Source organism: Lepisosteus platostomus, chromosome 7 (assembly GCF_059453375.1).
Source record: "Lepisosteus platostomus isolate fLepPlt1 chromosome 7, fLepPlt1.hap1, whole genome shotgun sequence".
NCBI lineage: Eukaryota > Metazoa > Chordata > Actinopteri > Semionotiformes > Lepisosteidae > Lepisosteus > Lepisosteus platostomus.
The window spans coordinates 17634726-17652454 of NC_142617.1; the positions used below are offsets into that span (position 1 = coordinate 17634726).

The window sequence follows — 17729 nt, forward strand, 5'->3', positions numbered from 1 at the left end:
TAATACAAATCTAAAGAAATATGTTTGGTCAGTTTTCTTCCGAAATTCCAGCCTGGGGCTCTGATCCATCTAGATTTTTCCATCTCACAGACTGTTACAAAAATGTCTAAGTAGACCAGTAACAGTGCTGTTCCACTCCCTGTTGTATTGCAATAGGATAGCACTCTTATATGGTTTATTTAGTTTAAGGGCCCAAAAAACCTGATACATTTTTGTAAAATTGACCTTGATTGTTACCAGGTATATTTATTTAAGTTAAGGCTATCCATAAAAGGTTTTATTGTACCAGCCTGCAGTTTTGTAAGTACATTGCTTCTGAGCCTTTAATTAAAATATTCAAAGAAAATCCAATGTTCATATTTTTCAATATTCATGGCAATTTAATTAATCCCCTCCTGGTCCTCTTAAATGTATGGGCAGTAATATAGTGTTACAGCACCATAACAAACAGACAAGAATTTTAATAACTATAAACCATGCACTACTGTACAGAGACGTTTGCCTTTTCTATTGCTGTATGGAAAAGTTTCTTCAAGGCGCAATAATTACCATGACAGAATTGAACAGTTTCTAAAATAAATACAGAGCAACACATTGTCACAGAAAACTCATAGATATGGTTTATAAGTATAACATGGATGTTATAATTACATGAACATAAAGCCTGTTCCTAATTCAATAAATTATAGTTCCTTTAAAGGACAAGTGCTGTGTTGGTGTTACTGAAGAGCTGTGACCTCCACTGAGCATATCTTCACTTTCTTGTTTATAATGTACTTTTGCACATGCTTTTAAGTTAGCACTCAAAACAAGATTAACATCCAGCAAATCTAATAAAATACTTTCCATTTGTCAATGAAACTTCAAGCACTGCTTATTAGCACCATCATATACTACAGTATACAGTACATATATATTTAAAAATAAGTCATTGCATTACTGTAAATTTCTTACTAGTTGACATAAGACATTAATTAAACACCTGCGGAGTAATACAGTGTGACCCAAGAGATAAAGCCAACATCTGGAAAAACCTGAAATAGTTACAAGGCTACAATTCCCGAATATTGTGTATATATATTCAGGAATATTTTTTACATCACTCCTTGAGAACAGTCTCTCAAGACTTTTAGAATGTTTGCTTAAAATGTTTCTATAATTGGAACAGAAAATAAGAATAGGATGCAGCTATAAGATGAGGTTCACTATAGTCAGAATTACCTATTACCTATGGCACTTCCATTTCAATTTCAAATTTGCAAACAGTAATAGGACCCTTGGAATACCTTGAAGTTTTTTACCATGGGTGGAATATCCATTTTTGCTTGAGGATTTAGTTAAACAGCAGTAATTCTAAATAGGTATAGATGGTACACCCTGCATCTTCTTAATAAACATTTAATGCATTTATTTTTCTCATTAAATTCCCAAAAGATGACGAACATATTGTGCTTAGAAACACAGAAGGTTATCCTAAAGTAGTATTGGTCATGTTTACCAGACTGTCATATTTTGAAAAAAAAAAGCTGCATATGAATAACACTCACCCTATTTGTTTAAAATGCAACAGTTCATCCAAAGCATAATTCTTTCTCCTTGCAAAATCCCTCCTTTTGATATGTTAAAATCTGCACCTACTGTAGTACAACATTTTCCAGATAGTGTACATAGTGAGTAATAGTACACTAATAGTATACAGCAATGAACCCTGATCCTTTTACAATTTGAAACAGCATTGTACGTTATTTAAAGAACTGCAGAAATGAGAAATATACAGTTTTAGTTAAATCAGTGGTTCTCAAACTGTGGTACGCGTACCGGCAGTGGTACGTGGAGTGCCGCCAAGTGGTACGCCAAATGACCCTGGAACTGTGTGGTGTGCGCTGAAAAATCGGGACGGGTTTTCATATTTTGTATTTTAATACGTGTCGAATATGCAGCCTACGTACTACGATACAGTGCGCGCTAATACTTCAGTGGACACAAGAGATACTCTGTAATTCTATACCACTCTATAGGAATGCGTGCTACGGATGCAAATGACCAATTGTATTTAAAAAAAGCTACTGTATCTCCAGCAAATAGGGAGAAAGGAGAATGTGCGTGATTTTGGAACAATGCTAACGTTGTAAACACAGGAATGCATAGAAATACGTGCTACGAACGCAGGTAATCTTGTGAGCACACAAACTGTTCTAATTTGAGAAAAATACACTGAGCGTCTCTGTGTTTCGCTCCCATGCGCATGAAATAAAAACTTTAAATAAATACGGAAATAAAAACGGAAACGCGGAAAAATGCAAGCTTGCGGATTGCTAAAGCAGGTAAGCTACACTATTTTTGAAGAACCTTATTTACCGTTGGCAAAAGAGCTGACACGTATTATGTGTAGAGAAAAAGCTGCTAAACAGCTTAACCTGCTGCCCCCCTCCCCTTGAAAGACACAGTAATTCATAGAATTATTGAAATGAAGGATTATATCAAAAGTACACTGATAGAGCGCATTAAGATGAGCAGATGTTTTTCACTGCAATAAGATGAGTCTGTAGTCGATTTGGCCAATTTGCTCGTTTATGTTAGATACGAGTTTGAGGGCATGTTCCATGAAGACTTTCTGTTCTGTAAACCGCTACCAACAGGAACTACAGGAGAGCACATATTTCAGCTTCTGAATGAATTTATCGAAGAGAATTGCCTCGACTGGATAAAATGCGTCGGAGTTTGTACAGACGGTGCTAGAGCAATGACAAGCCGACATAACGGTGTAGTTGCACGAATTAGATAGGTTGCTCCAGAAATTAATGTACGCATTACATCCACCGCGAGATCTTTGCCGTCAAGAAAATGCCTGACGATTTAATATCTGTTAGACTCTGTTGTGAATTGTATCAAGGCTCGAAAAATTAATTCACATCTGCTTTGCTCAACTAAACAGGCTCACCCCTCTCACTGAAATGGTGCTTTTTTATTAGTTGTTGTCAATGTTTTTTTTTTCTGTAAAACACTTTGAGAAGCCACCTTTAAAGGCGCTATATCAAATAAAGTTTATTATTATAATATTTATTATATGTATGTGTGAGTGTGTGCACGCGCGCTCATGTTGGTCATTGAGAATTTCTGGGGTTCCTATGAGAAGATGACTTGTAGGTGGTACTTGGATGCTTTGGTTGGATTAGGGGTGGTACTTGGTCCAAAAAGTTTGAGAACCAATGAGTTAAATTATATTCCACAAGAAGGATGTTCTTGTTATGTTAGGAAATAATCTTACTACTCAATTAGACACAGTGAGCAGGAATGCTGCTGAATAGATGGTACTGTATATGGCATAATATTTCATAATATTTCATAATATTTTCTATACATGATACCATTCTAACTGAATAGAGAAGTAACATTAAACCATATCAAATTTTAATCAGGGAAACCTAAAATCAGTCCTGCCCAATTACCACCAACATGTTGACTGCCCCACTAGAGGAAACATGACACTAGATCACATTTATACGAATGTACCCGGTGCCTACAAAGCTGTACCTCACCCCCATCTTGGACAATCTGACCACATCTCTCTGTTCTTATTCCCAGCCTACAGAAGACTACTCAAACGCACCAAGGCATCAGTTATAACTGCAAAGGCATAGACTAAAGAGGCACACTCAATGCTTCAGGACTGTTTTGAGTGCACAGACGGGAGTGTGTTCAAAGATGCAGCCACCCACGGATCCCACACCAATATCGACATATAGGCATCATCAGTCACCAGCTACATCAGCAAATGTGCTGATGATGTGGCGAATGTTAACAAGATGCGCAAACTCCCAAATCAAAAACCCTGGATGAACACGAGATCTGCTCCCTGCTCAAAGCCCATGATGCAGCCTTTAAACCTGGTAATGAGGAAGAACTGAGAGTGGCAAGGAAAAAATTAAGGGCTGGTATAAAATCTGCCAAGAAACACGACAAATCCCAGATAGAACACCACTTCAACACCAACACTAACCCACATGTGACAAGACATACAGTACATACAATAACAAACTACAGAGAAAGAAGAAAACAAGCTCTGTAAGCGCTTCTGCCCTACATCTTCTATGCACGCTTTGAAGCTCAAAACCCTGAACCACACCATCTGGACCACTAACTCCCCTGCCATCCCACCCCCACACTATCCAAGCTAGCCACTCTCACCCACCAAACTTTGAGTACACCTGAAGAAGGCTCCATGGCTGAAACATTGTGTTTTCTTTCTTCTCTTTTCAGCACGGAATAAACCTATTACTTTTTCCTTTGAAGCCTACGGATGCTGACGCAGCTGCCCACCTGAACTATCTCTATAGCTTTACACACCACACTAACCCACCTGGATAAAAGGAACACCTATACAAGAATGCTGTTCATTGACTTTATCTCAGCATTTAAAAGCATCATACCCATAAAACTTGCTACCAAGCTCAGGGCTCTGTGTCTAGATACCACCCTCTTTAGCTGGATCCTGGACTTCCTCACCAGCAGACCCCAGACTGTCAGGATTGGCAACCTTATCTCCAACACACTCACCCTTAACACCGGTGCCCCTTAAGGCTGTGTGCTGAGCCTGCTGCTATACTCCCTGTTCATCCATGACTGTACTGCCAAGTTCAGCACAAACACCATCATCAAGTATGCTGACTATACCACAGTCGTGGGCCTGATCACTGACAACTTGAGATAAAACAACTAGCAGATTGGTGAAGAATCAACAACCTATGTCTCAACATTGGCAAAACCAAAGAGCTCATCGTTGACTTCAGGAGACAAGGAAAAGTCCATACCCCAATCTACATCAAAAGGACTGCGGTCACATCATAGGCAATACCTTACCATCCATCCAAGAAATCTACAACACCAGGAGTCTGAAAAAAGCCACCCCAGTCACCACTTGTTTGTCCCCCTATCACCTGGTAAAAGATTCTGGACATTCCAGTCGCACACAACAAGACCCCAAAATAGCTTCTTCCCCAGAGCCGTCAAGCTGGTGACCCCCCCACTCCCACCCACCCATGATCTCTCCTCACTTCTTCCTGTACCACACAACGACAATTGAATGTAAGCTGAACTTGAACTTTAAAACTGTACTTGATTGTAGTTGTACTATTTGATAATCGCCGTATTAGTTTGCACTGTTTGCTCTGTTTGTGTACTTTTGCAGTTTTTTACAGATATGTGTACTGTTGCACTTGTACCATACTGTTGTTTACACTGTTATTGTATTTACTGTCTATTGTCTTGTCTGCTGTTCTACAGTATATATATATATTGCACCTGAGAGACTAATGAGAAACATTTTTTATTATACTATACCCCTGTGTAAGAACAGTATAATGGCAAATAAAGTTGAATTGAATTGGATTGAAAATACTAGCTTTCCAAACTCGACCTCTCATAAACTCTTTGATCAACGATATTTTTCTTTTTCTTTATATTTGGAATATGCAAATGGTTTTTAGTCTTCCAATTTGCATAATTATCCATGGTTCATGAATAACTACAACTCCTGGAGCACCACAGGAAATCTGAAAAAGACATACCCATTGACCACAATATTAGGAACTTGCAGTCAAATGAATAGACAGTGCCAGTGTCAAGCCATGATTGGCCAGAATGAGGAGCATGATACACACGTCCTGGCCAAAATAATCTTCATGCCTCAGTCCTGCTGAAAACTACAGAAGCATGCTGTTCAGTGGGTGTTATGTAATCTCTGCATGCCCACAGCTCCAGGCTTTGTGTGCTGATAGCATGCCAGAGCAGCCACCCAGCATCTACAGTACAAAGGAGACAGAAACAAGGTGTGTGGAGGGATGCTTCAGTGGGCTGAAGGAGTTTTGGTAAATGGAGGTATCTCCATATAGATATGCATATGGAGATCTCTCTTCTAGAGTCACTGCCCCAGTGATGGAAGAGAACAGGGGTGGATTTCCTGGCACCACTGTTCCTAGCAGTGAACAATAGTGGCATATGCTCCTAAGAACCCACTGAAGTCCAAAAAAGCACCAAAAGCAGTGTAGTATCAAAGGCAAGGACTGACACTTCAAATATTCTTTTCCAGTTATTCACATAAAAAACAAACATTTTGGGGTTTATACTGTGGAGGTGTCTCACCCTGAACGCTGCTCTATACATTCTTATTCAAAATATATCTAATCTAAACCTGCTCTTGCAAAATAAATGGAAAAAAGGGGGCTTTGACAGTGAATGAAAGGCAGTGACAATGAATGAAAGGCTGACAGATTAAAATGAGTGCTAAAACCAGTAGGAAAGTTTTAACTATCAGCAAAACACCTTAAAGTCAGTGCAACCATACAGCTTAGAACAGTGGTTCTCAAACTTTTTGGAACAAGTACCACCCCTAATCCAACCAAAGCATCCAAGTACCACCTACAAGTCATCATCTCATAGGAACCCCAGAAAATCTCAATGACCAACATGAGCGCTTGTGCACACACACTCACACATACATATAATAAATATTATAATAATAAACTTTGTTTGATATATGTGGATGTTGCAATGAAACCATTAATTTCTGGAGCAACCTCTCTAATTCGTGCAACTACACCGCTGTGTCGGCTTGTCATTGCTCTAGCACCATCTGTACAAACTCCGACACATTTTATCCAGTCGATGTCATTCTCTTCGATAAATTATTTCAGAAGCTGAAATACGTGCTCTCGTAGTTCCTGTTGGTAGCGGCTTACAGAACAGAAAGTCCTCACGGGACGTACCCTCAAACTCGTATCTAACGTAAACGAGCAAATTGGCCAAATCGACTACAGACTCATCTTATTGCAGTGAAAAACATCTGCTCATCTTAACGCGCTCTGTCAGCGTACTTTTGATATAATCCTTCATTTCAATAATTTTATGAATGACTGTGTCTTTCAGGGGGGGGCAGCAGGTCGAGCTGTTCAGCAGCTTTTTCTCCACACATAATAGTGTGGGGCTTATCTGCTTTAGCAATCCGCAAGCTTGCATTTTTCCACGTTTCTGTTTTTATTTCAGTGTTTATTTTAAGTATTTATTTTATGCGCATGGGAGAGAAACACAGAGACGCTCGGTGTATTTTTCTCAAATTAACTTAGAACAGTTCTTATATATTTTTCTGTTATTTTTCACGCTTTCCCGTGCTCACAAGATTACCAGCGTTCGTAGCACGCATTTCTATGCATTCCTGTGTTTTCAACGTTGGCATTGTTCCAAAATCACGCACAATCTCCTTTCTCCCTATTTGCTGGAGATACAGTAGCTTTTTTTTAAATACAATTGGTCACTTGCGTCCGTAGCACGCATTCCTATAGAGTGGTATAGAATTACAGAGTATCTCTTGTGTCCACTGAAGTATTAGCGCGCACTGTATTGTAGTACGTAGGCTGCGTATTCGACACGTATACAAATACAAAATATGAAAACCCGTCCCGATTTTTTCAGCGTACACAACACAGTTCCAGGGTCATTTGGCGTACCAGCTGGCGGCACGCCACATACAACTGCAGGTACGCGTACCACAGTTTGAGAACCACTGGCTTAGAATATCAGTGGTATACATTTTGCTGCTTTTCTCTATTCTGAAAATGCAACTTAACTTCTAATAGCATTAGAAATGTACAATAGTTACTTCTAAAAGTACAGTGCTTCTTAGACTAGAGAAGAGGCTAGAAAAGAGGCATTTTGTTTAATAAAGAATCACTGCCAACACATTAATCCAATATTAATACAGGTCTGAGAGGTTTGGAGAAGCTTTAGTTTAACCTGCAAATACAAACTACAGTTCTATACCATACTGTACATCTGTAGTATTTATACACTTTAAAATGTAGATTGTATATATGTTATATGTTCACAACATTTCCATGTTCATATGAAGTTTCTCAGTGAGACTCTGGATCAGGCCCTACTCCATTTCCTCTTATTATTATAGTAACTATTATATACTCAAACTCAAAGTTATGTTGCATGTGCAGTATATTATATCTATGTCAAAGCTGCTCAATGTAATATGGCAGGATGAAGTATGATGTGACTAAATAGTGTCACGATACCATGTATTGTCTATCCTCCTTTCTTAAAATGTTCATTGCAAAAGAGAAATGACATCTAAAAAATTCTGAAACTTAAAACAGGTAAAGAGGTACAGTATTTGTGCAGGGGAGATTATGACATGAGTATTCAGTCATAATCACATAGAAGGTAGCTTTACACCACTGACTCCTCAACCAAACACATGCAACTATTATATGACCTGTGCATAGACATCTTTAAACAAACCATTAAAGATGAAGAAAAAAAGTCTTGCATTAACCTTAACAGTCCGTATTAATAGCAACCACATATTACTGAGGAGATTTCAGCCCATTATTGGAAACTATCTCTCAACTCCAGCCTTTTTTAATTAGTCTACTTAGAGGACCATGTGTTGAACTGGACTAAAAACTGCATCACTGTTGAAGAAAGGGGAAAGTGTAAGGGATAGAGAATGGTCGGGAATAAATTTTTCAGTGAACATATTATCTGCAAGGAAACCATATTATTTGCCACAAATACAGAAGCACATCAAACAAAACAAATCTCTTGGCCACGTTAGTGTCAGAGTTACATGTAGGCTATACAACTCTTCTTTGAGAGGGAAGGGGAAGCTTAGATGAAGAGCACTGGTCCTGACATCAATCTGAGAAGACAGTGCTAAAAGGAGCAAATACCAGCAGTCAAGTTCATGGTGTGTGTAAATGATCTTCAAGAAAACAGTAGAATACACTACTGGACTGCAGCTGTGAATTTGTCATTTCAAATTAAGGTGGAAAAAAAACATTTGAAAACAATATAACAGGAATATTATGGACTGCTATGGCTGGAAGAAAGTAGAGACTGCAGGGATAAGACCAACACATCTGCTTTAATAACCAAGTATTTGCCATACTTTGTTTACACACAATTTAGCAGTTGTAAGAAAATTATATACTTTATTTATATTAATTTTAATAACTGTATATAAACCATATATTATACAGTATTATACTCAACATGAGTAAAAAATATGACTCTAAAATACTCTGATATGGCCTTCATATAATTAATATGTCAATAGCATGAATAATAACACTAATCATGTACTGTAACAGAGATTACTAACCTCTGTTGCTTATTACAAAAATAACAGTTTAACTTTCTTAAATATTTATGTTGTTTATGAACCACTAATTCTTATACAAAGAAGACTTTCTAATATTAGCCTTTATGTTTGAATGATGCTTTGGATTTTTGTTTTTCTTGGCTGAAAAATTGTAGTCTACATTTGGGCAAGATATTTTAACATACAGTAATAATCAATTAACAGATATGTTTTCACCATTACTGTATATTTTATTATATTTTAATGTCCTTAACTCCAAAGAGCACCATTTAACATTTCAAAGATTTAACTGGAGACATTTAAATATATATATATATAAAAAGAAGCACTCTCTTGTTTTTTCCCTTCTCCTTTTTTATGGAAAGTAGATGTAACCTTGGCTCAATCTCACAGTTTCTTTCTAGAACTTTTTTAGAGAATTTTTTTTAAACACTTTATGGTCCACCTGGGTTTGGTAGTATATTTATAAAATCTCAGGGAGAGGGCACATCATTTGCAAAGTAGGAGTAAATAAATCATAAAAGCAGGTCTAGGGATGTAAAAAATGGTTATTCTCTGTTTTAAATTTTAATGGGAAAAAAGTATAGACTTTGACCTGTTATTAACAAGTTACACATGGACAAAAACCCTGTGACTAAAAACAATGGCAGGGTGACTTAACACATAGGCCAGTAGAAAACTGTTCAAATGAAACTTATCTGCAAAGAAGAATAAGACCTAATTCACCCCCTTCCCACCCCTGCTGTAGTTCTGCTCTGTTTAGCACTAGAGGGCACACAGAGATTGGTCAGATAACTTTAAATGAGAAGCACATTTGTGTGTAGCTGAGGCATATAGCTGTTGCAAGATTTTTAAAACAATGAAGTAGATCTTGGAAATGCTGAAAGATAACAGCAATGCTGTTAGCTAGTACAAAACTTTATTTTTTATTTAATAAAAATTACAATTTAGGTGGCATTTGTGAGTATAGTCAATTACTTCGTTTGACTGCTTTCTCTTAGGCACATTTTAATCTTCTCCCTTTCTTGAAACATGGTGCATGTTTTCTATTAATAAGAGCTCACAGACTGTAAAGGATGTAATATGTAAAGCAGAAAAACAATAATGAAGATTGCTTTGTCTTTATGATTTCCTATAGAAACACTGAACATATTCTGCGATTTAAAAACTTAAAACAAGAACAGAAACATGGCACTGCTTGAGTAAAATGTTCAACAAATCTTTAAAAAATGTGCCGTCTATTATAATGTCACATTATAATGTAACAAGCCAAAGATCCCGATGCACGGTTCGTAATGAGAAAAGTAGTAGGCTTCTAATGCAGACAATTAGATACAGTAATGCTGTGTTGATGAAATAAAAGGGAGTAGGATCCATTTACCCAATAATATCTTGCTATTCTATACAAGATACTAATTTTTAATTACTGAAGATGCTATTGTACAGTACTGTATATAAACATCATAGGAAAAAAGCAAGAGGGGGTGATCCCCAATCCCCCAAGCATTCCTGCATTCACTCAAATCACTTTGGTTGTACAGTGTATCACGGAAACATAAAATTCAAATGAGCACTGAAAACTTGTTAAATAGTGCCAATGGTATAAAACCACAATACAGTGTATTTTAGAGTAAAGGGACTTTAGTCTGTATGTTAAAGGAGATTATGATTTGTCAGCCTCACAAAGCCCAAATCTTCATCTCAGACTCAAAAACTTAAAAAATAGACAGAAAAATCAATGCATATGCATCTCACCTACAGAACGTAATTAAGAGAAGAGATATTTTTGCACACTGTAGCTTTGGCTGTATCAGTGTGCTGCTCCATTAATTTATGAACCAACCATTAATAGGCTCGATGAATAGTTATCTTTATGACGGAACGTCCAATTTGATAGAAGAAGCTTCCATTAAAGAGAATTGTGACAAATGTACAACAGCTATTAATTCAATTACTTGCATTTATTCAGCAATCATTATCTTTCTAATATCAATTTTTCTTGCTAATGGAGAGAAAAAATGAGAATAGATCATTCAATATGGTTATGAGCCTTCAAATCTCTCAATCGTTACTGTCTTATGGAAGACATTATGAGTGAATTCTCCTCCTGGGTTCCTTTTATTTTTTTAACCTTTGCTTAGTTTATCAGACAATCGGGAAGTGACCAAGTTTGTTGCTAGAAAACTCCATAGATTAATAAAATCTATCTTTGCATATTTTACGTCTCAATTTCCATGTAAGCATCAAGTGAAATGGCTCCTGTGGGTTGTTGTCCTAAATAAATGTAAAAATTTCCACCTGCCACCACAACCGCAATCACAACAGACCCAAAAAGACAGTTGGGTGCAGCAGGAAAAAGTACCTGTTGTTTTGGTATTTCAGACGGTGACAGGAAGGTTCAGGAAGAATCGGGGAATCTATGGACGCTGTAAACTTTAAAATACATGCAGTCATCTCAGCCTAGAGTAAGTGGTATGTTGGAATGAACAAAGTGAGGCCAAAATAAACCACATGATTAATTTTTTATACTTCACGAGGTATAGTATTTTCTTTTTACTGCAATATCCATTGCAAAGATCACTCTTCAATTTAGTTGTAAAGATCATGTATCTTCTGAAATATTTATATTTTGTTTGGAAAAAAGCAGGTAGCAACAACACTCTGTGGAATGCTGTCCATTGGTATAGATCTTGATATTATTTTGCATAATATATGTCAGCGATGTTAAAGAAAATCACTGCCAGTGTTTTAGAAGTTGAAGTGGAAACAAAACACAGCTTCCACAGGTTAGGGATCAAGTGTTTCACTGTGGTAAGACAGTTTTACAACAGGTCTACTGCTATCAGTTTCGCACAGTAACTAATGCCACCTTTGTTTACCTATTATTTTAAAGGAGAGCTCCAATTAATTTCATATAAAGTAAAACATTCCATGTTCCCACAGTCTGATTAAGGAGAGAAAAAAACAATTCTAATGTTTTGCATCAACCCTGTGAAATCTGTCAAAACAATAATAACCAGTAAAGGTATACAAAAGTATTCTGGCATCTGAAAATGAGAAATATGGAATTCAGAAAAATCCAGGGGAATATGTGTAATCGTGTGTAATTGGCAGATGCTGAAGTCTTATTTCAAAGGATGGCATAAATCCTGCTTGTCATTCTGAGTTTTTCTCTGTAGATTCTGCATTCAAAATCAAAGAGTAGGCTTCCAAGTGAATCAGCCAGTAACCAGTGCTCAGAGCACTCAGGGAACTGTGCGGTCTTGAGCTGGACATGAGATTCTTATATTAAAATTGTAAAGAGATGGGGCTCCTAATAGGTTCAACCAGTGATCCAAGTCTGAGGTGCTAGTCAATTGAGATAGGTGTCCCCCAAGAAACAGCACACAACTGGTACATGATGCACCAGGTGCAGTGTTAGTCAATTACTGCTCTCTTGCTCAAACACCAACTTCTGGGCTTTCCATTTACATCACAAAATAGACAAAATTTCCAGGTACGCGCAGCACCATGTTTTGCGATTAAGAACGAGACAACAAAACTTCCTGTGATTGATGAGGCCTTATTTACTTAGTAAATAAGTGGGCTTATGAATACATCTCTTTTAATCCAATAAATATATTGCTCTTGATGAATACTACTTACTCGAATGCGAGTTGGTAACAACATGGTGACTTACAGCACTTTCATTAAGTTAACAATTTTGTTCTTCATTCAAAATTCGTAAATCTTTTTTTATCATTTCAATGAATTAAGTTGTTACTGAGATTTAATAACTGGTCTGCAGCCATATCACCCTGCACCTCCCAACCTGCAACCCAGTACCTGGATGGGAGACCTGGGCAAAACTAAGGTTTCTGTTGGAGGTGGTGTTAGTGGGCTAGTAGGGGGCGCTCACCCTGAGGTCTGTGTGGGTCCTAATGCCCCAGTGTAATGATGGGGACCCTATAATGTAAAAAAACACTGTACTTTGGATGAGATGTAAAACCGAGGTACTGACTCTTTGTGGTCATCACAAATCCCAGGGTGTTTCTCAAAAAGTGTAGGGGTGTTACCCCAGCGTTCTGGGTAAATTTCCCACTGGCCTTTACCAACCATGGCCTCGTAATTATCCCCATCTATGTATTGGTTTCTTCACTCTGTTCTCCTCCGTACTGACAGCTGATGTGAGGTGAGTGTACTGGCGCACTATGGCTATTGTTACATCATCCAGGTGGAGGAGGGGAGTCCCCATTACCTGTAAAGTGCTTTGAGTGGAGTGTCCAGAATAAATGCCACAGTGTATATACTGTACTGTAGGTTTAACTAATTAATTATTATTATTAGCATTATTATCAGATTAAACAGAAGAGAGGGATGTGTTATTTAAAGACACCTTGATAGGGATTCCAACTTCTAAACAATTTTAAAAAGAACTGGAATAAGAAGGGATAAACTGGTTAAATCTTAAAAAGATCTGAAAGTTTTAATCTTTCTAAGGACATTTGTTGTGGTCAGAATCTACAACACAGTGTAATGTAACCACAGGGGAAAAAAAATTATAGTCAGAATTTACCATTATACTGTATATAATTGAGATAAAAATAACAAACCTAAAGCAGACATTAGGTTAGGAAAAGAGTCTCAAACATCCCTGCTCTGTGCTTCAAGAAAGAATACTAAAAGATCAAAGTGCCCTTTCTCATTAAAGAAAAAAAAACATTAAAAATGTTATTAAGGCAACAGACTCTTTTTGTAGATTGTGAAAATTCCAGTTTTAAATTTACATTCTAGATAATTGTCAAACCTTTTAAAAGTTAATCACATTGATTCTTGATAAGCTTTTTGACTAAAAACATGTACAGTAATTTATTTTAAAAAGTCATTAATTACTGAGTACGTTTGTGTCATTACTGGACTACCTTCCTAGGTTTTAGGTTTTTCTGAATTTACCTTAGAGGTTTAGAAATAAGCATTCACCTGCAATTATCCCACTAGTAAGATGACAACTGAATTACCAGATTTGGGTATCTGGAATCACCATTTATGTTTTTAATTATAAGTTTACAAATAAATAACAAAGTATATATATTTAAATATTACCTCCCTATGGCTTGACATTGCCAATTGTGTATTAGGGGAATATTGCTATAAGCCTTTGACCATCCAGGGAGAACAGAAACCTGTCCATTTAATCCTGTCGCACTTTCACCGAGTCAAGCCTGTGTCAAGAGCACAGTATCTCATACAAGGGAGTCACTGATGTCACTACAAGGTCACAGGTAGTTGAAAAAATGCAAAGGCTGGTGTTGCATTAAAAATCATCACTTGCTGATTAAAGCCCACCAAGACCCAGCAGATCCTGGCTGATTCTGCAGCAATACTTGAGGATTCTTGGCCACAGTTGGGCACAGATTCAGACTCATGCTTCGAAGAAAATACCAATGATTTATAAAACTTATGCATACCATACAGCCACCATGATATCAACCTTTCTCTGGAAAAACTGTGTTGTGCAGTTTTTTCCCATCCAGAATGCTCTATTAACCAGGATCTGTCATTAACAAAAGATTCGATAGCCACCCAGTAGCTAGCTGCGTGCTTCTCAAAGATCTGTTTCTTCAGCCTTCAGAATGCTGAAGAGTTGCTAGTTGCAGTCTCAATTGTAAACATCTGATATCCGCAATTATAATAGCATATGGTAGCAACAAACAGGAGCAGTTTTATGCAGGAATTCAGTGTCAGCTTGTCTATAATAAAGGTGCAGAAGGCAGAGTGACTTTAGTCCGTGAGGCAATCTGAAATAAATAGCCAGTGTGACTCCCAGATAACCACATTTTTGATTAACCAGCACTCCCTGCTTCCCATGGATTCCAGATAAAGTTTTTACAGTTGTAATGATACTTAGTGAATAATAAAACTTAGGACAGCTCTAAAAACTACTGTAAAGTATTAGGTGACTGTCAGAAATTATACGTTACATAAGAGCACCTTTCAATATTTAAAATTACTCAAAACAAATCTGTTTATAAAATAAAACTCTACTAGATGCGACAGCACATGAATGCTTTAAAATATACAGTTATGCAGCAAAAGAATGTTTTCCACATTCTGTAGAAATGTTATTTGTATTGAATATTGTGTTATCCAAGCTATGAAACTTGATTATCAGTTGTTTTGATTCTTCATTGCTTAGCAAAGTAACAGCTGTTGAAAGGTCATTTCAAAATTAAATGAGAGGAAGTGACAGGAAGAGATAAAAAATGCAACACGTGTCTCACTGATGTACTGGTGTGAGTGGTCAGTCCTTTATCAATGCATGTACAGTATGTAGTGCTAATTTGCTTCCCTGGCTATTTTCCAGCAATCTGATTTGAGAATATCAAGCTACGAGCTTCTGCCTGACTCCACCAAAGATGCTGCACTGTTTGTATAGTTCAGACACGCTTGTCCTCACTCGGTGACAGAAGGAAAGGAGTAATGAGGATGTATTCTCTTTTGGCCTCTGTAAACCCAGCATTGCAGAGATATAACTTTTAGAAACAAACCGCTATTCGAGTTTTTAAATGAAAACATTTAACAGAGAAAAAAAGAAGAGTTGAAAAACAAGAAGATACAGATCTATTTCGGCAGCATATGAAATGTCATTATCTGAATATGGAAATGAAGCCTTTAATGCTGTTTAATTGTTTCTGAATCTTTTTGTAAGCTACAAACACTAAAAATAACACTCAAATCCAATAATGAAACTCTATATCTATTTCTTTGTGTATTAACTATCCATATATTATTATACACTTCAAAAGGATGTTAAATGGAAAAAAGGACTATCTGAATAGACATGACAGATCACTAGATGATTACACACTCACACTAGACAGGAAATGCAATATTTTATACTCTTTGTCATTTAAAAAAGAAATAAAATAATCAAGATCAAAGCTTTCTTTGATAAATATATTCGGCTTCTAAAGCCACAAATCCTTTAAAAGCAAAACAATAAAATGTCAAAAAATAAGGAAAGAAAATCTGTAAATTATACATGAGATTTTTTTCTCCAAAATTAGGTCTTAAGATAGATTTATAGGCAGCAAACAAAGCATTTTATTTCACCTTTTTATGAACAGAACCCTCACCCAACCTAACATTTTTGGAAATACTTTCTAGTTTAAGACTAGGCTACTCACTTAAAATCTTATTCTAGTAGCAAAAACTTGTTCATGTCACTGAATGTCCAAGAAAAATTGGAAAATGCTGAGATAAGCCCTTTTCAGTATTTTGATCTCTGCCAAATTTTTGACTGGAATAACAGCTGTAGCCATCATGTGAACAAGTCACATGATCTGACTGCTACAAAAAAATAAAAATGTCAGGGATTAAACTCTGAGATCAGCCAAATAATTCACAAATGACCTAGAAAGTTGCCTCACACAACTAAGGCTTAAAACACACCAGACACTATCCTTGCAGAAGTCTAAAACAAAACATCCACTTTGATAAAGTTGGGGGTTGTATTTATTTGTATTGCATTGCTATGCTAAAGCTAAATTTCTCTGAGTCAAATTCTCATATCGACCAACAGGTTTATCATGATCGTCTTTTTAATGAGTCTTGTGGTGGACAGGTGAAGCTACAACTGGGCAGATGTGTCTGATTGAAAACCCTATTCTATATTTATTGGTCCAAACCCAGAGGTAGTGCCACTGTGTGATCTTCCCATAAGACTTCTAGGCATGTTGGAAAGGTCTCCTTCTTCACAAAAATGTTGCCCTGTCAAACCTCTCACTGGAACACAAGACAAAGTCTTAAAACATTGCTCTACCAAAATAATTTAGAATGGTTCATTAAAGCTAGTTAGCCTTTTTCAAAATAGTGTATACCACATGGTTAACTGGTGTGTCCCATGGTTTCTGAGGCTTACTGAGTAGTAGTAGAAAAGGCTTCTTCCACAGAGTACTGTATCATGGGAAAGACACTGATGTAAATGAGCTCTTCATGGGCTGGATTTATATGGGATATTGGAAGAAATGTACTTCTGTTGCAGCTGTAATTATCACTGGAGGTGAACCAACTCATTATTAAAGGTATTATAATACCGTAGCACATAACTGTTGAACACATGAACACAATTACACTGTGCGATGATTCAAAAATAGGGGTCTGCCACACTTTCTAACCATCATCCTGGACGTACAGTATATAGAAAACCTCCATGTTTTCATTGTGGCAAAGCACTCATTTACTTAATTGTACCAAAAACCAAAGAGAAGAGTAGCAGATTCATTACACATGCAAAGCCTGAATGACAATGACTGTCCAGGACTAGAAATGGGACACAAGCTGCCAGTTACCTGAATCCACTTATCTGGGATGGCCATGGCAAGGCGATAATCAAAGCCTCCTCCTCCTTCAGTCACAGGACGGCACAGAGCGGGCATCCCAGACACATCCTGGAAAACATTTTTTTTTTAATACTAGTGCTTATAATTTAGCTTACACCTGAATCCAATATGACTTCCATACAAAACTAACAGTGCAATCCAATATAGTACAATAAAAAAATCAATGAATGATAACAGGCACA

At 37.0% G+C, this 17729-nt stretch overlaps 1 protein-coding gene across 1 annotated transcript in view; it reads right to left on the reverse strand.

The window, feature by feature from the left end:
- LOC148658417 (1,4-alpha-glucan-branching enzyme-like) overlaps window positions 1-17729 on the reverse strand; it is a 377056-nt gene that overhangs the window by 133786 nt on the left and 225541 nt on the right. The window contains exon 10 of the mRNA XM_088639572.1: window positions 17497-17595. Within this exon, the coding sequence (XP_088495698.1) occupies window positions 17497-17595 (99 nt within the window). The remainder of the gene's footprint in view (window positions 1-17496; window positions 17596-17729) is intronic.